Genomic DNA, 19,423 nt, shown 5'->3' with positions numbered 1-19,423 from the left:
TGCTTAGCACAGTGACTGATGCGTAATAAGAACTTAAGAAGATGTTGGCTTCCGCTCTCATCGTCCTCACCCGTTTTCTCATCTGTACAAGGTTAACAATTCCTCTCTCGCAGGTTGTTGTGGTGATGAAAGTGGGTTCAGATATGCAGTCCCTTGTCATAGTGGGCACTCCACAGGCAGAAGCTATCACCACTGGGTTCTTATTCACCCCACATTTATGCAGCTCAATGCCAGGTCATGGGTGGACTCCATGGGTGTCTTGGTTTCTGCTCTCAAGGACTTTACAGTTTAAGCCAGGAATGTCACAAGGCATGAGAAACCCTTTAAAACAAAGTGTGATAAAGTCATGCAATTAAAATAGTCTAAATTGTACACTTTGGGTGCTCTGAAGTGGAGAAGTAATGGTTTGAACTCGTCCTCAGAAGTGGTTCTTCCAACTGCAGCAGCTGAGTGACCTTCTCTGGCTTGGTTCCTGCTCCCTCATGTCCTGGAGTGCGTGAGGGATTCCCAGGCCAATGCAAATGCATCTGGACGCTTGAAGTTTGCCTTGAAGTGAGATACATAGTCTGTTAGGCTTCCCTGTCATGCCCAGAGATAGATAATCAAAGCCAAAGAGTTAGTAGAAGTCATTAAAATTTATGGTTGTTGACGTCAATATTTAATCAAAGACCTCATGCCAAGCCCTGGTAAATTCTAAAGAATCTCTCTTAGCCTAAATCACTTGTGCGTCTTGGTTCTTATGCAACATCAAGGTTTGGTGTAATGTACATTGGGATCCAGGCAAGTCTGAGTGTAAAGCCGAGTTCTTCCGTAAACTGCATATATGGCCTTGGGTGAGTTTCTTCATGTCTCATGAAGAATATTGAAAGTGGTATAGTCATTATAGGGATGAACTGAGAGGCTGTCTATTACCTGACATGTGGAAGTTGCTCAATAAACATGAGCTCCCATTCTCCCTTGCCCTGTGGCACTGAGGCAAATGCAGTTCATCAACCCTGTGTCAGTTAGGACAGAGTTCAACTGCAACTAATTAAGAATCTGCTGATGGTGATGTCTTCATCTGTTTGTGTTGCTACAAAGGAATACCTGAGGCTGGGTAATTTATAAACAGTGAAGGTTTATTTGGTTCACAACTTTGCTGATTGGAAGTTGGGCATCTGGCAAAAGGTTCAAGTTGCTTCTACTCATGGTGGAACGTGAAGGGGGAGCTGGTGTGGGCAGTGATCACATATGAGAGGGGAACAAGAGAGAGGGGCAGCAGATGTCAGGCTCTTTTTAACAACCAGCTCTTACAGAAACTAATAGAGTGCGAACTCACTCGTTACCTTGATGACAGCATCAAAACATTCGTGAGGGATCCACCGCTATGATCCAAACACCTCCTATTAGGCCCCTCCTCCAACACTGGGGAACAAATTTCAACATGACATTTAAAAAAAGTCAAACTAACCAAATATAGCAGTTGGCTTAATCCAAGAGCTGATCTCACACACTGTGTGAGGTGGGATAGGCAGTCAATGCCTGGTATAGCAGCTCCACAGCTTCAGGGACAAGCCTCCTTCTATTTTCTTACTCCCTCATCCTTGACACATTACAACTCATGGTCACAAGATGACTGCTGTGCTTCTTGCATTGCACTACACGTTCCAGCTAGAAACAAAAAGGAATGGGCAAACAACAAAGGGATAAAATACATCAGCCACCTATGTCCCTTTAAAAAATAAAACTTTCCCAGAGCTGCATCCAATCACTTTGGTAACATCTTAATGGCTAGAACTTGGGCCCATGGATGTTTCTAACTGAGAAGTCTGGAATGGTGAATATTTTAGGTTTCCAACCTCTTTAGTTGAGGAAGCAAAACAAAAGGAGGTTATAAATGGCTGATTCTCAGTATTTGCCACAAGATGCAAGGTTATAGGCTAACTTCAATGTGCCAAGCGTCTTATTAGTTCTTTGCATATTGAAATCCCTTAAAGAAATAAATTCTAGAATGTATTGCCCACCTTAATACTCAAACTTCTTCTTTGCTCTAATTTTGACTAGTTATCTTAAAAATCACTATGTTTACTGGGAAAGCTAACTGCTATAACACCCTAGGTTCATAAAGGTCCATGTCACCTTAGTTCCAGGTGGATCTGCAGAGAAGCTCTGCTCCATACAATCATTCAGGCACCCAGGCTCCTAGGGCCTGAGCCATTCCTTAGGGCCTAGAGTACTCCACAGAAACCTCTGCCTCCAGCCAGCAAAGGGAGAGGGAGGCCAGGATGTGCCTCTGGGTCAGGCTAGGCCTGGAAATGATACCCATCTGTGCTACTCAATGTATAGGCCATAAGCCAGCAATGTCAGCTTCACTCAGGAGCTCATAGAAATTCAGACTCCCGCCGGGCGCGGTGGATCACGCCTGTAATCCCAGAACTTTGGGAGGCCAAGGCTGGTGGATCATGAGCTCAGGAGATTGAGACCAGCCTGGCTAACACAGTGAAACCGCGTCTCTACTAAAAATACAAAAAATTATCTGGGCGTGGTGGCGGGCGCCTGTAGTCCCAGCTACTCAGGAGGCTGAGGCATGAGAATGGCATGAACCCAGGAGACGGAGCTTGCAGTGAGCCGAGATCACCACTGCACTCCAGCCTGGGTGACAGAGCGAGACTCCGTCTCAAAAAAAAAAAAAAAAAAAAAAAAAAAGGAAAGAAAAAAAAGAAATACAGACTCTCAGGTTTCATCCTAGATGTACTGAATCAGAATCTGCATTTTAACAAGATTCTCAGGTGATTCACATACATTAAAGTGTGGGAAGCACTGGTGTACATACTACATTTCATTGGCCAGATCACTGCCCTATAGCCATGCTTATCTGTAAGAGAGGTTGGGAAATGTAGTATGACTGTGTACCCCAAGAGGATAAAGAAACCAGGGAACCCACAACATTGCCTTCCTTTAGTCACATTGCACCTGCTTTTTGCTATAAAAGCCTTGAAATGACCTTTGTTCAGAGGCAACTCAAGGCTGGGCGGGCTGAGAGGCAGCCTGGTGGAATAAGCTCTTTAAGACAGTGAACCACCAGGAAAAGATTTCTCTTCTGGGCAGGAATGTCAAAAACTATTTTCTCCAAGAGACTGCCTTTATTGACTGTGGCTCAGGCTAGCTTTCAAGGGACAGCTGTTTCTCAAATCCAGTGGACACTTGACAGCTCTCACCTTCCTTGACCTTCTTTGCATATTCATGCCAAGACCCCCTAATGCCTGGTTTCCGTGAACTCAGTCTCTTCTGGTTCCTATGTACCTCTCTGGCTCCTTTTTCACAGTTCTTTTCTATGACTCCTACTCTTTCCCATAACATTGAAACTAAGGATACAACAGGAAGCCCAGGAACTGAGCCCATGAGTTGGCAGCTGGCCCATGCGGTGTTTAAAAGAAATGAAATGTATACACATGTAACAAACCTGCACATTATGCACATGTACCCTAGAACTTAAAGTATAATAAGAATTAAAAAAAATGTGTTTGACAGAAAAATAAATACATAAAATAAAATAAAAAAGAAATGAAGCATGTCACAATTAAAACTGAATTTGCATCAGCTCTTCAAAAAATCAGAAGATCTGGAAGCACTGACCCACAGTCTTACACGGTGACAACTGGCTGAAGCTGAGTTGTGATTTTTCCTTGTGGTCAGAGAACATGCTTATCTATTTGCCATATTCCTGTCCTGCCAACCTCACACTGTCACACTCTCTGCTTTACCCCCATGACATTTGAGTCTATTTCCTTGCTGGAAATTCGGTCTTCCAATCTCCTTCCTCAATCCTTGTCCTTCTCATTTGAGGTATACTCTGTGAGTGGTGCCACTTACATGAGGAAATTTGGGGATGTGGGAGCATCAATAAGTCAGTCCCCCTGAGTCCCGGTGCCTCCCCAGCTAGGTTATGCTGCCACTTCATGGAAGCATGAATCGCCTTCTTTTTGTACCCTTAACACTTATGGTTCCCACAAGGAATGTCCAATTGGGTCATTTTTGCCTCCATCCAATACTAAACATGCCTGTTGCTTGAAGTTTCATCAACGTAGTTCCAACCTTGTGACCTCCCCCTAGCTCAGGCTGTTCATCAGGATGCCAGTTTGATTTTACTTCAAAGCCCTTTGAGCAATACCTTGTAAGAGAAATTCACCCTGGACCATTTTCTTTACATGAGCTTGTGAGCAGGGCAGGCATTTCCACTTTGCTGAAAGACTCCTCCAGCTAGATCTGCACATCCCTCATCCACACTAGAATTCAGGCCAGCACTTGCGCATCTGTTTCATGGTTACTTTTACAGGGAAGAGCAGAGAACCTTGCAGTCTTACTCCACTTGCTGTGGAACTGATAAACTAATGGTTTGCACAGATAAAACATCCAAACCATCTCTTTTGCTGTAGCCCTAATTTCTAATCTGGGACCCTCAATGGAGGTGTTGAAAGGCTTAGAGCCATACATTTACACAACCACAAAACACACCTCAACACATTCCCCTTCCAAAAACGGTGTAGTGGATGGATAAGGCTGGGAAACCTGTCCAGTCCGCACGAGAATAGTAGGCTCTGCCCTGTTTTAATCAGGGCAGAAGGGTGAGTTCATGGTTCTTTAGTTCTTATGACATAAGAACTGACACTAAATCTGGGGCTACAGAGGGAGCCAATCAATTTCACATTCTTCAATTGCATTCGACAACAACCAATGTGCATACTTCAAAGCTAAAGCCTTTCCACTAGCAGGTATTCCAGAGCAGTGAACTCGACAGCAGCAAAAATTTTCTTATCTAAAAGGGACACTCAATTAATCTCATTACATTTGAATCTTTGATTCCTGCCAATACACAATTAAATTCAAAATGAGTTCTCAAAAAAATTAGCAGGCTTTCTAAAGTGGCCTTTGGAAAAACAAATCACTTGGGGAAAGCACTATAAAAGCTTTCTTTAAGGGTAAATGGACTCTTCGAAAAAGAGATTATTTTCAGACACTGCCCCCCAGGGACCGCCTGAGTCGCTCAAATCCTTAATGGATGACCAGCTTTCTCTTCTCTCTGAGAACTCCAGGCCAAGAGCCAGGGGTTGAGGGAGCTTTCCTCTCAATGTTCCTCACGGTCCCAAATGCCACATGTCCACAACAGACCTCAACATCTTTGATTTGGTCCCAATAATCTGCTGCTTTGTATGTCCTGGCTTCACTGACGGTACTACCATCCACTCAGTGTCAAAGTCAGAAACCTCAAGGTTGTTCTTGATTCCTCTACTCTCACATGCAATCCATCATCACGTCCTGTGGATGCCACTTTCTAAATTCCTTCAATCTCTGTTATCCCCATCCTGCCACCACAGCCTTGGTTCTGGCCTCATTATACCTCACCTGAACCACTGCAACAGCCTCTGAGATGGCCTCCCTGCCTTCTCCAATGCTGTCCTGCAATGCACCCAGAGAGACTTCTTCTAAAATGCAAATCTGATCAGGTCACTCAGTAGCTAAGGTCTTCTGCTTGATCTAGCCCATGGCTACAGTCTCTGGGGCTTTGCACTTGCAGCTTCCGTAGTATCCTTCCTACACTCCTTCACCTGGATTGTGAAGTTCATGCCCCTCATTGGTAGGCTGTGTCCACCTTCACTCCCACTTAGTCTGGCTGGGAGGCCTTCCTATGCTCCCACCGCCTTTTTACCCTCTCTCTCATAGCAGTTGCCATATGGTATCAAAACTGCTTTTCATCGTGTACATTGCATGATGTTGGGGGCCAAATCTTACTCATCTCCTGATTCCTAACATTCAGCATTGTGCTTGGAGCATGGTAGGCTTCCATAGATGTTAAACGAATGAATAGATGGGTGAATGAGATTTCCTTTGACCCACAGTTTTCTTCATCTACATTAACTTGAATGAATCAAGGAGAGGGGATTAACTACCATTAGTGGGGAGAGGTCAAGATAAGATTAGGAGCTGTCTAGGGTCCTTTATCGCTTGTCTCTAAGGCAGAGGTGATAAGATTCTGTCCTGGGAGTAGGTTAGATGATGATGGCGAGCATGATGTGGAGATGGTAATGTGGATGGAATAATGATGAAGATGATGATGATGACAATGGCGATGATGGTGATGATAATGGCTATTAATTATGGTGGTGATGATGACAATGGCGATGATGGTGACAATGGTGATGATGGTGATGATAATGGCTATTAATTATGGTGGTGATGATGACAAGGGCGATGATGGTGCTGGTGATAATGATTATGATGATGATGATAATGGCGATGATGGTATTAGTGATCATGATTATTAACTATGGTGATGATGATGACAAGGGCGATGATGGTGCTGGTGATAATGATTGTTATGATGGTGATGACAATGGCAATGATGGTACTGGTAATAATGATTACTAACTATGCTGATGATAATGACAATGGTGATGATGGTGCTGATGACCATGATCGTTATGGTGATTATGATGAAAACTACGATGATAGTGCTGGTGATGATGACTGTCATGATGAGGGTGATGACAGTGGTGATGATAGTGCTGGTGATGATGACTGTCATGATGAGGGTGATGACAGTGGTGATGATAGTGCTGGTGATGATGGTTATGGTGATGATAATGACAACAGTGGTGATGATGATGACAAAGGCCATTTATCAAGCACCTGTGTTTCAGGCACTGCACTTGATAACCTTGTCCCCATCTTGTATATGAAGCATGTAAATGTCAGAAAGGTTAGATCATTTGCCCAAGGTCACACAACTGGTAAGTAGTGAAGCCTGGGTTTGAGACCAAGCTTGACACCAAAACTGGTGCTAAATTCATCCTCTTACACTGTGCTGATCATTGGAAACTTCATTCCTTCAGTATTTATTGAATACTGGTTATTTGCCAGATATATTGTAGGCACTGAGGATATGGTGGTGAACAAAACAGATGATCATCCTTGCCCTCCTGGAACTGACATCCTGGTGACAGAAGACAAAAGATAAACAAATAAATAAGTAAAATACATAGTATTTCCTATGGTTAAAAGTACTGTGGAGAAAAATAGAGAAGAGCGATAGGGAATGCATGAGGTAGACGGAGATGAGGCTGTAGTATTAAATAGGATGGTCAGGGACAGCTTCCCTAGAAAGGTAACACTTTAGCAAAGATCTTAAGATGGTGAAGGAGTGATCTATGCAGATTTAGGGCAGAAGGAACAGCAAGTAAAAATACCCTGGGGTGAGGGAGATTGTACCCATGTGACTAAAGATATAGGGTTTCTGAAGAGAAGAGAAGTAGAAAATGAGGCCAGAAAAATAGGGAGGTACAGATCTTTTAAAAACTTAAAGGCCATTGCAATGGTCAGAACAAATTGGCGGCTGACCTCCGAGAAACAAGAAGAGATTGATGACAATCCTGAAGTCCCTATCGACTGTGAGCACCTCTGTATACTGCGCATGGCCCTATGCAATGGGGAGAGGGTTATTCTCAGAATATTTTTTTCATGCTCGATCAGAAGTTGGATCTAAAGTAGGGTTTCTCATCCTAAGCCCTATGGACATTTGACTAGATAATTCTTTGCTTGTAGGGCTGGGGCTGTCCTGTGCATTGTAGAATGTTTAGCAGCATCCCTGGCCTCTATCCACTAGATGCCAGTAGCATCTCATTTTCCAGTTGTGACAACCAAAATGCCTCCAGACCTTGCAAAATGTCCCCCACTGAGAACCACTGGTCTAAAGAAAGGCAAACTTAAGTTCCTTGTGCTGGGATCAAACTCCAGTTCCCATGCTCATCACCTCCCCATCACCTATCAGCCCCTCCTCTGACTCACATTCACTGCTCAGAGAAGGGAACCTGGGGTTTTCTACTAAAGACCAGGCAAACATTAATTCTAGGTCCATTAGCCATTAGCACATCTACACACCAAGCAGACAGTCAGGGAGCCACTGCCTATTCTAACACGGCCCTGAGTCCCATGTGCTTACCCTGAAACCCACATGAGAGCCCCATATAGGCCTAGAACTTGTAATGGATGGTTTGGTGATGGTCACTGTTGTTCCCTTTCATCAGTAGCCAGAAGATCTTTTGGGGTTCCTGACATCGCCATGGGACCCCCCCTTCCCAGAGAGAATCTGGTCAGAGCAATACCAAAGAGTCTTCTCCTATGTCATCAAAATAGCTAATGTTTATTTGTACCAAAGTTTTGCACACCTTGTCTTATTTTGTAGGATCACTCTAAGATGTAGGATCTATTAATAACCCCACTTTATGAATGAGGAAACTGAGTCACAGAGACTTAAAAAAATAAAAACAACTTTCCTGGGCTACAAGCACTGTAAACCACCATAACTGCCTCTGATAAGATAACCTAAGGAATTTATGTTAATTGAGCATCTAGTATATGGCAGACAATGAGCTAGGACCTGAGAGCTCAGGGCCTGACGGAAGTTGGGCCCATGGGCGCTCTTGGCCTCACAGCAAAGGGGTCTCTGTCCATCTACAGCCTACTGGGCACTGCTCAGCCTAAGTGCCAATACACATGTGAATTATCTCCACACCTGGCCAAACTGGCATTTCCAGTTGACCAGGGCAGAATGTAGATGCTGAGACCTGAGGGGTGTATGCATTCATTTCACACCTACAAACTTGGAATTCAAGGTTCCAGAACCCACAGGAAAACCAATTTGCAATTTTTTTTTTTTTTTTTTTTTTTTTTTTGAGATGGAGTTTCACTCTTGTTGCCCAGGCTGGAGTACAATGGCGCAATCTCAGCTCACCACAACCTCCATCTCCCGGGTTCAAGCGATTCTCCTGCCTCAGCCTCCCAAGTAGCTGGGATTACAGGCATGTGCCACCACACCAGGATAATTTTGTATTTTTAGTAGAGATGGGGTTTCTCTATATTGGTCAGGTTGGTCTCGAACTCCTGACCTCAGGTGGTCTGCCTGCCTGAGCCTCCCAAAGTGCTGGGATTACAGGCGTGTAGTCACCACACCTGGCCCAATTTGCAAAATTTTTAAAGAAAGAAGCTGGAAAATCGGACTCTAAATTTTAAAGAGTGGCATTGGCTCTATAGGTTGTCTCTGCTCTGATGGGAACCACCTGGAACAGAAGAAATGAAAAACGTGCCCCTATCAATCTGCTCCGAGAAAAAGAAAGATTTTTCAGACCAGCTGGCTAATTTGGTCATTTAGAGCATGAACTTTGCAGCTAGTCTGCCTTCAAGTTGACGCTCAGCCTAACCGCATACTAGCTGTAAGACCTCTGAGCTTCCATTTCCTTATCGGTGATATTCCTGCTTGCAATCATAGATAACTCACAGGGTTGTTCTGAAGATTAACCAGGAAAATGCATGGAACACTAAGCAAAGTATTTAGCATAGTAAAGCATCAATACGTGTTATTATTATTACTATTCTTATTATCAACATCACCATCAATATCATCATCATTATGGTGATGATAGTGACATCATCATGATCATCTTTCCATAGGAAAAGATCCTACATAATCGTAAGTCACTCAGATCAAAACCTCAGAGTCACCCTGGACTCTGCTCTTTCACCATCTTCCATATCCAAACTCCTCCTCTCAAATTTCTCTAGAATGGAATCACGTCTCAGCCCCTCCATTACCACTCTCCTGGCCCAAAGCCATCACCATCTCTTGCCTGGATTACTGTAGTAGCCTCTGACTGGTCTACCTGCATCCATTTTCCCCCCTTTCATCTAATCTCCATATAATATTCAGAGAAATCCAGTTAAAAAGTAGCTCAGATCACCACTGAGGTCAGGAGTTCGAGACCAGCCTGGCCAGCATGGTAAAACCCCGTCTCTACTAAAATACAAAAATTAGCAGGGCCTAGTGGTGCGTGCCTGTGCCGGCTACTCAGGAGGCCCAGGCAGGAGAATCGCTTGAACCCAGGAGGTGGAGGTTGCAGTAAGCCAGGATGGTGCCACTGCACTCCAGCCTGGGCCACAGAACGAAATCCGTTTAAAAAAAAGAAAAGTAACTCAGATCACATCCACCTCTGCTCCAAACCCTCTGGTACCATTCCATATTCTGGGAAGAGTCAAAGTCCATTCAGTGGCCTGCAAGACCCTACGTCACCTGTCCCCTGGCCCCAGCTCACTCTGCTCCAGACGCAATGGACTTCTTGTCATACCTTGAACATGTCACACATGCCCCACCTCAGGGCCTTTGCATATACTGACCCTTTACCAGGAATTACTATCTCCTGTTAGATGTCTACATGGCTTCCTCTCTCATTTCTCTCCATCTTTATTAAAACATTGCTTCTCAGTGAGCCATCTTTAGCCTCCTACTTAACTTTGCAATTTCCCTAATACTGCCAACCTCCAACTCTCCTGTTCTTTTCCAAAACACATATTATCTAACTCAGCACGTATTTTCCTTTGTTATTTTGCTTATTTCCTGCCTTTTCCAGTGACAGCAGGGGTTTTTATCTGTTCACTGTTACATCCCCAATCCCCAGGACAGTGCCTGGCACATGGCATATCCTAAAAGATTCATTGTATGAATGAAGAAATGAATGAACGCATAAAATGAATGAATGACTCTCCATTGCTGTTATCATAGGCCCCATCAATCTAGCTCTCAGAACCCAGCATTCCAGACACCGAGGGGCACTGGGTTGTGTGTGAAACCTCTGAAATTTGCTCTACCATCTGGACAATCATTCCAAGTGTTTCTCTTGCCCTGAGCTTCCGCCCTTAGAAGCTCAGATTCGGATTCTATGTCAATCAGCAATCCTGAGTCCAGCATGGCCACATCCAGGAGGAAGCCGGGGAGAGCCTCAGGGACCAGAGCAGCCAGCAATTGGCCAGTGCATGCTGGTGATGATGGATGGGGAGTATCGAAGGCGATGGCGGTGACAAAGCAGGCAGTGGAGGGGCATCGATCCAGGAGGGAGGCTCAAAGTCCCCACTTCCCGTCCATTGACCGGGAGTTTAATGAAAGCGATCATTCACTTTCAGATCCCATTGCAGGAGCAGGCGTGCTGACCAGCAACCGGGCCTGCGCCAGCTGTCCCGGGGCCGTGCTTTCTGAGCTGCACTTTACAAAACACCTCTCCGTTGGACTTGGAACTTGCCCTCCGCGGCAGAGGTGATTTGCACTTTCTCCAAGTGCTCCAGATGGACCGAGGGGGTGGGGGGCAGTAAAAAAGATAAAATGTTTCGGTCTGAAAGGCAATCAATGACCCGCTGCCCTGGCTCAGCCCCCTTCCTCAGTCATGGGGTAGCGAGGGACCTGCAGCCTCACAATGTTATCAGGAGGAAGAAAGGCAAACTTGGGCGCCTTTTAGTCCCCTCCGTTTAGCCAGAAAAGCCTCTTCCACTGCCAAGGTCACGTGCCAGCTCCCTGATACTGCTTCCAGAAGAGGGCTTCCCCACTCCCTCCCCACTGTCCAGCAACGTGAGGGGCCAAGGCGTCCAGATCAGACCGCTTAATGGAGAGTTTCAGGTCTCTTCGATTTCCCCCATGCAAGAAGGTGGGCTCAGTGGAACACCATAACCTCCCCTCTCCCTGCCCTTCCCACACCTGGCCTTCCTTACCTACGAAAGTCCCCTGTCCAGTTATATGCTGGGCAACGGCAGAGGCCCAATTTGGCCTGTTAGCTCCAGGAAGTTCCACCAGATGGCGTTCATGAGCTCTCAGGTTTCCTCTCTGTCTCGCCATAATTTCTGACCACAGAATTTTTTAAAAACAAAAAATTTTAATAGTTTGGAAAATTTCCCTCTAGACTTCTTTTTCCCTGTGCATACACTTCTTAAAAATTCCATAAATGTGATCATCGTGTCTATGCTATTGAGTGGTTTGTTTTTGTTTATTTTAATAGCTTTGGGGGTACAAGTGGCTTTTGGTTACATGGATGAATTGTATAGTGGTGAGGTCTGAGATTTTAGTGCACCCATCACCTGAGTCATGTTCATTCTACCCAATAGGCAGTTTTTTTTTTTTTTTTTTTAAACCCTCGTCCTGCACTCAGCCTCCCCGAATCTGAGTCTCCAATGTCCATTATACCACTCTGCATGCTTTTGTGTAATCATTGCTTGGGTCCTGCTTTGACCACAGAAATTTTACCATAATAATGGAAGCAGTAGTAAGAATGCATCATGTACTTAACTTGTGCCAGGCATTATGCCAAGTGTTTACGTGCCTAGTGGAGGTTAGAAAAGAAGAACTCGACAGCCAGACGGAGTGGGCTCTTACCCTGGCCATACCTCCATTGTCATAGGGCCTTGGGCAAGTAAGTCATTTGTTGTGCCTCAGTCTCCTCAGGTATAAAATTGATATAATACCTATCCCACAGAGTTATAGAGGGAAGTAAATGGCTTAAGGCACATAGAGCTCTTAGAAAACAATAAGCAATTATAGCCAATTGTGACATAAATCTCATTTAACTCTGACAATTCCTTGAAGTAACCACTATTATTTTCCCCCACTTTACACAAGAGAAAATTGGAGCTCAGAGAGATTGAGTAAAGTTGACCACGGTTGTATTGTTTCCAATGCTACTGAATCCAAAGAACCTTGATAGACATCTCCCAGATTGTCCAATTTCATGAATCATTGTGTCTCACATCCTGTCACATTTATGAAAATTCAGCCATTAGCAGCTGAGCACAAGAAAGGTTCCGGGAGCTAAGCAGGTCCAACAAATAATCCACTGTTGGAGACGGGGAGCGAGGAAAGGCTCTCTTGAATTTTGTCTTCATTCTCTTTCAGACAACCCATCCTCAAAGCAATCCAGGAACTTGGCGGAAGAGCTGGGCAAAGCTGTGGAGATCATGGGCAAAGGCAAGAATGGGATCGGCTTTGGCAAAGTGGACATTACTGTAGAGAAAGAGCTTCAGCAGGAGTTTGGGATTACCAAGGCCCCGCAGTTGAAGCTGTTTTTTGAGGGCAACAGGTTGGAGCCCATCAACTGCAAAGGTAATGGTGCTTGTGTGTCACATTTGTTTCATGTTCATGGAAAGTCCACTTAACAGCCATAGGGTAAAGGTGGGAGGCTCTGCTCCATGCAGCCTCTCAGGGACCCAGGCCCCTCCAGCTTGTGACTCTGCCCTTTTCTAGGGTCTTGGAACCACTTGCTCTTTCCTCTGTATCCAAACAGCAGTTTGGGTAAGGGGTAGAAGTTCACCATGAGTACTGCTCACGGCCCTGGCCATGAACAGTGGGAAGTATCACTTCTATTCACACCCCGTTGACCAGAATTCTGGCTACATGGCCCGAACCAACTGCAAGAAAGGCTGAGAAATACAGTTCAGCTCTGTCTTTAGAAAGAAAACGGGTTCAGTGAATATGTAGCTGCCTCTACTACAGCTTGCAGCTCAGCTGATGGGCCCTAGAAACACCAAGAGGTGGGAGGGTGGGGTGCATGGCTTAGAAACCAGACATCAGAGATTAAGTTCTAACTTCACTTCCCACTCCTAATATTCGACTTTAGAATGATTTTGACAGAGTCCTAGGACTAGGGAAGCACTAGTTAGCCAAAAGGGAAATTGGGAGATGATGGAACAAGACAGGTTTGGGATGCAGTGTCTACCAAACACTTTAAGTTCTATCATCATATTTTTCATTCATTGATTAACTCATTCATTCATTTATTCAACATCCATTTATTACAAGCTACCATGTGCCAAGCCCTCTCTTGATGTTGAGGATGTATAGAGAATAAGGTACTAGTATGGCACATATGGTAGTCCCACTTTTAGAAAGTTACATGTATGAAGATATTCATGGATGCAGGATGGATAAATGGATGGAAGGATGGAAGTAACAAAACTGATGAACACAGAAGCGCCTGTAACAGTTGTGCCAGTAGAATGTTCCCATTATATATTTTAAATTATTGAGTCTTGAGTAACAAAAACTGCCTTCCACTGGATCTGGTGTATAGCCAGCATCCAATAAGCCAGATTCAGTGTTATTTGCAAGAAACACACATCCAGGGAACTGCAGGATGCTTTGCAGTTCTCAGAACGGACACAAGAGGGCATAAAAGACACAGGATAGACCCAGAGCAAGGCACCGCAAGAGAACCTCAGAGCAGTCACCTAAGGGCAGGGTTGCAGCTCCCAGTAGGCTTGTGGGAAGGTGGTGGCTGTGTGGGCGAGAGAAGACATGGGGAGGGAGGGCAGGAGCAGTGAGAGAAGCAACAGAGGGTGCCGTTTCCTATGGATACCAGGGGATGACCCTCAACAAGGGGGACTCACTGACACCAGCAAGGAGCCCTTTGTGATGTGTTTGCTCTGGGGAGAGCTATGAGGAAATGAGAGGCCCTAGGTCATCGGAGCCCATGACTGCTAATGGAGTGGCCCAGGTGCTGCGATGACCTTCCTTCCTGAAGGGCAGGAGAGACCTGACTCCACTTAGAGGCGACAAAGTAACAATATGGCAACTTCCAGACTGTGGGTGAAACTAGCAGAGAAGGTCCCCAAGGCATTTGACCTCTGAGCCCCCTTCGTCAGGGAAACCAGTGCCTGGGACCTCTTCTGCCATACAGGAAGCTTCATCATCACCCCCTCTAGGAAGTCTCCCCTGACTGCCCAGGCCAGAGTGCCTGCTCCACGTCTGTGGCCTCACAGCATCTGTGTTTTCCCCGTCAAGGCCCTGGCCTCAAAGAATTACATCTGCTACTTATTGCGTGTTCTCTACAGAGAGCATCACAAGGGCAGTGGCTGATCTCACTTGCACTCCTGAGTCCTCTAAAGAGATTGCCAGAATTGACAGCACTCCCCTCCGCATCCAAATCCTTACTGCAGGCTTAAGAAACAATCACTGCCTCTCGTCGAATCTCAGTTTTTTTCATCTGTTAAATGGGGATGGTGAAAAGATCGATCCCTCTACATTGTTGGGAAGATAAAATGATGTTTGCAAGGCACACGGCCTGACACATACCTGTAGCATATACTGTGTTCCAGGCATTGTTCTAGACCCTTCTCCTATGTCATAACACCCCAATATAAGAGGTGCTTTTACATATGGAGAAACTGAGGCACACAAAGGCAGAATAACTTCTTCAAAGCTCCCCAGCGAGTAGTGGTGGAGTCAGCAAAAGTTTTCTGCAAAGGCCCAGATCATTAATATTTCAGGTCCTACAGGCCAGGCAGTCTCTGTTGTAACTACTCAGATCTGCTGATGCAATGTGAAGGCAGCCACGTGTTAACAAATGGGAATGACTGTGTTCCAATAAAGTTTTATTAATACATTCAAACAGCAGACCTGATTTGGACTACAGGCTGTAGTATGTTGAAATCTGCTTTACATTGCACTATACTCTAAGCAAGTGGCAGATGTGTTCGTTATTATCATCGGACTATTAGTTTTCTGATTCTAGTCCAATGCCTGGAACAATTAAGCTCTTAACAAATAGTTTTTGAGCCAGGTGCAGTGGCTCACACCTGTAATCCCAGCAGTCTGGGAGGCTTAGATGGGAAGATCACTTGCGCCCAGAAGTTTGAGACCAGCCTGGTCAACATAACAAGACCTGTCTCTACAAAAACCTTAAAACGTAGCCAGGTGTGGTGGCGGATACCTGTATTCTCAGCTACTCAGGAGGCTGAGATGGGAGAATCGCTTGAACCCAGGAATTTGTGGTTACAGTGAGCCATGATTGCACCACTGCACTTCAGCCTGGGTGACAGAGTGAGATCCTGTCTCTAAATTTTAAAATAATAATAATAGTTTTTGAGTTTGAATACATGGAATTGGAAGCACCCACTGCAGGCAGGCATAGGGTAAAATACCTACCATATTTCTGCTGGGCTTACTTCCTCAGTATTACTTCCAGCCAGGGAAAGGGGAAGGGGGACGTCAGGATGAAGCCGAGACAAGGACTGAGGATGCCTCGATTTTAGGATGAGCAGTAGCCATGAGAACTTCAACGAGCCTTTTACAACCAGGATTCCAATTTCTCTCTTTTTTCTTTTTCTTTTTCTTTTCTTTTCTTTTCTTTTCTTTTCTTTCTTTCTTTCTTTCTTTCTTTCTTTCTTTCTTTCTTTCTTTCTTTCTTTCTTTCTTTTTTTTTTTTGAGATGGAGTCTTGCTCTTTTGCCAGGCTGGAGTGCAGTGGTGCGATCTCAGCTCACTGCAACATCCACCTCCCGGGTTCAAGCGATTCTCCTGCGTTAGCCTCCCGAGTAGTTGGGTCTACAGGCATGTGCCACCACTCCCAGCTAATTTTTAGTATTTTTAGTAGAGATGAGGTTTCACCATGTTGGCCAGAATGGTCTCAATCTCTTGACTTCGTGATCCACCTGCCTGGGCCTCCCAAAGTGCTGGGATTACAGGTGTGAGTCACCGCACCTGGCCCAATTTCTCTTTTTCTAAACAGGATGAGTAATGCCAGTTCTGCCTACTTGCCAGGGCTCCTCTGACCTGAGAGGAGACAGTGCTTTACGCATCTTCTGCAATGTGACTTTGATAAAAACCCCTCTTAGGACGCAGGTGGGATTTAGTCCTTGTGGGGTCAAAGCCCCAGTCCCGTTCTCGTCTAATCTCCAAGGATTGATGACCACCACCCTGGAAGGAGGGAGACTCAGGTTGCCTCTAGGCCTCTATTAATGATGCAGCCACAACTTGTGCCTGGAAATATGCAGCCCAGCGCCGGCCCTAGTCAATCATTGACATTGCATTCACACTTCAGTTGTCACCGTGTCCTCTGGCACAGAGCCAAGTACCAAAGGAGGTCCCCGACAAGGGCAGTGCCTGATCTGCAGGCACAAAGGAATCAACAGCTTGCAGAGTTCATAGCTACTTTGGTCCCACAGGGGCCAGAGGGGCAAATGGAGCTCACACATCCCCAAGAAGGTGGCCCAAGATCAAGTTTCCTCAAACCAGCTTCCCTAATGACTCATTCAGCCCCTTCATTCATTCTAGAAAGATTCCTTAAGCACCTACTATGTGCCAAGCATTATAGGAGCTTACTGGGAGCTCACACTGAACAAGCTAGCAAAAAATCATCATAATAATTTCAAGAACGGATAGACTCCGTGAAGAAAATAGAGCAGTTTCGGCCGGGTGCTGTGGCTCATGCCTGTAATCCCAGCACAGAGAAAACCTTGTCCTACTAAAAATTGCTTAAAAATTAGCTAGGTGTGGGCTGGGCATGGTGGCTCAAGCCTATAATGCCAGCCCTTTGGGAGGCCGAGGCAGGAAGATCGCCTGGAGTTCAAGACCAGCCTGGCCAACATGGTGAAACCCTGTCTCAACTAATACTAAAAAAGTAGCCGGGCATTGTGGCACACGCCTGTAGTCTCACTTACTCGAGAGGCTGAGCCAGGAGAATCACTGGAACCTGGGAGGCGGAGGTGCAGTGAGCCAAGATTGAGCCACTACACTCTAGCCTGGGCAACAGAGTAAGACTCTGTCTCAAAAAAAAAAAAAAAAAAAATTAGCCAGGTGTGGTGGTACATGCCTATAGTCCAAGCTACTCAGGGGGCTGAGGTGGGAGGAGGGCTTGAGCCTGGGAGATTGGGGCTGCAATGAGCCACAACCACACCACTGCATTCTAGCCTGGGTGACAGAAAGATAAACTGTCTCAAAAAAAAAAAAAAAAAAAAGGCCCTAAAATGAGAGCAACTTAATGCCCATCAGCAGAGAATGGACAAATAAGTTGTGGAATATTCACAGCAGTGGAAATGAATCTTCAAGTACATGAAAAACTGTGGCTGAATCTCACAAACATAATGAAACCAGAGCCAAGATCGTTTATATGAAGTTCAGGAACAGGGCAGACTAATGTATGCTGTTAGAAGTTAGGGCAGTGCTGGAATACTATACAGCCATAAAAAGGAATGAGATCATGTCCTTTGCAGGGACATGGATGAAGCTGGAATTCATCATCCTCAGCAAATTAGCACAGGAACAGAAAACCAAACACCGCATATTTTCACTCATAAATGGGAGTTAAACAATGAGAACACATTGGACACAGGGAGGGGAACATCACACATTGGGGCCTGTTGGGGTGGAGGGCGAGGGAAGGGAGAGCATTAAGACAAACACCTAATGCATGCGGGGCTTAAAGCCTAGGTGACAGGTTGATAGGTGAAGCAAAGCACCATGGCACATGTATACCTATGTAACAAACCTGCATGTTCTGCACATGTATCCCAGAACTTAAAGCAAAATAAAAAGAAGAAGAAGAAGGAGAAGGAGAGGAAGAGGAAGAGGAAGAGGAAGAGGAAGAGGAAGAAGGAGAAGGAGAAGAGTAGGAAGAGTAGGAGGAGGAAGAGGAAGAAGAGGAAGAAGAAGAAGAGGAAGAAGAAGAAGAAGAAGAAGAAGAAGAAGAAGAAGAAGAAGAAGAAGAAGAAGAAGAAGAAGAAGAAGAAGGAGGAGGAGGAGGAGGAGGAGGAGGAGGAGGAGGAGGAGGAGGAGGAGGAGGAGGAGGAGGAGGAGGAGGAGGAGGAGGAGGAGGAGAAGGAGAAGAAGAAGAAGAAGAAGTAGTAGTAGTAGTTAGGGTGGTGGTTACTCTTGGATGTGGAGGGAGTAGAGGCTGGGAGTGAGCACAGCAGCGACTGCTGAGGATCTGATGATGTTCTAGTTCTTGATTTGGGTTGTAGTTACACAGGTGTGTTCATTTTGTGAAAATCCATCTAACCATACATTATCATTTATGCACCTTTCTGCATGTAAATTTACTTTATTATAAGTTTTTGAAAAGGCTTCATGTTCTCATGAAATAAAGCAAATATACCGAAGGTAGAGCCTTTGCAGTTGATTTAGTAGCTCAGGGTGCATTCATCAAGCCTCAGGTAGCAATTTGTCCTGCTGCAGGACTTTGTATAGGCTGTTTGCTTCTCCTAGAAGACTTGCCCTCTCCTTAATGCCTCCTAGTTAACTCCAGTGCATTCTTTTCTTTCTTTTCTTTTCTTTTCTTTTTCTTTTCTTTTTTTTTTTCTTTTCTTTTTTTTTTTTTTTGAGACAGAGTCTTGCTCTGTTGTCCAGGCTAGAGGGCAGTGGTACGATGTCAGCTCACTGCAATCTCCATCTCCTGGGTTCAAGCGATTCTCCCGCCTCAGCTTCCCGAGTAGCTGGGATTATAGGCGTGTGCCACCATACCCGGTTAATTTTTTGTATTTTTAGTAGATACAGGGTTTCACTGTGTTAGCCAGGATGGTCTCCATCTCCTGACCTTGTGATCTGCCTGCCTTGGCCTCTTAAAGTGCTGGGATTACAGGCGTGAGCCACTCTGTCTGGCCCAGTGCATTCTTTAGTTTACAGCTCATCCGCAATTTCCTCCAGGAAGTCCTCCTTAACTTTACAGTCTACATCAGGCATCTTTGCTACAGACTGGCAGAATTTTGATTTCAAGTATTTCCTTTGGGTATAATGATGCCCTTGTTTGTGTATTTATTTGATTGTTGTCTTCCTCAACAGAATGAGAGCTGTGAAAGGTGGTAAATGT

The 19,423-nt window shown here is 45.2% G+C and overlaps 1 protein-coding gene across 1 annotated transcript in view; it reads left to right on the top strand.

The window, feature by feature from the left end:
* PDILT (protein disulfide isomerase like, testis expressed) overlaps positions 1 to 19,423 on the top strand; it is a 39,746-nt gene that overhangs the window by 2,302 nt on the left and 18,021 nt on the right. The window contains exon 2 of the mRNA XM_007987149.3: positions 12,740 to 12,946. Coding sequence (XP_007985340.3) covers positions 12,740 to 12,946 — 207 coding nt within the window. The remainder of the gene's footprint in view (positions 1 to 12,739; positions 12,947 to 19,423) is intronic.

Source organism: Chlorocebus sabaeus, chromosome 5, assembly GCF_047675955.1.
Source record: "Chlorocebus sabaeus isolate Y175 chromosome 5, mChlSab1.0.hap1, whole genome shotgun sequence".
NCBI classification, from domain to species: Eukaryota; Metazoa; Chordata; class Mammalia; order Primates; family Cercopithecidae; genus Chlorocebus; species Chlorocebus sabaeus.
Note: the sequence above shows the minus strand (reverse complement) of the source record. Positions and strands in the feature narration are given on the sequence as shown.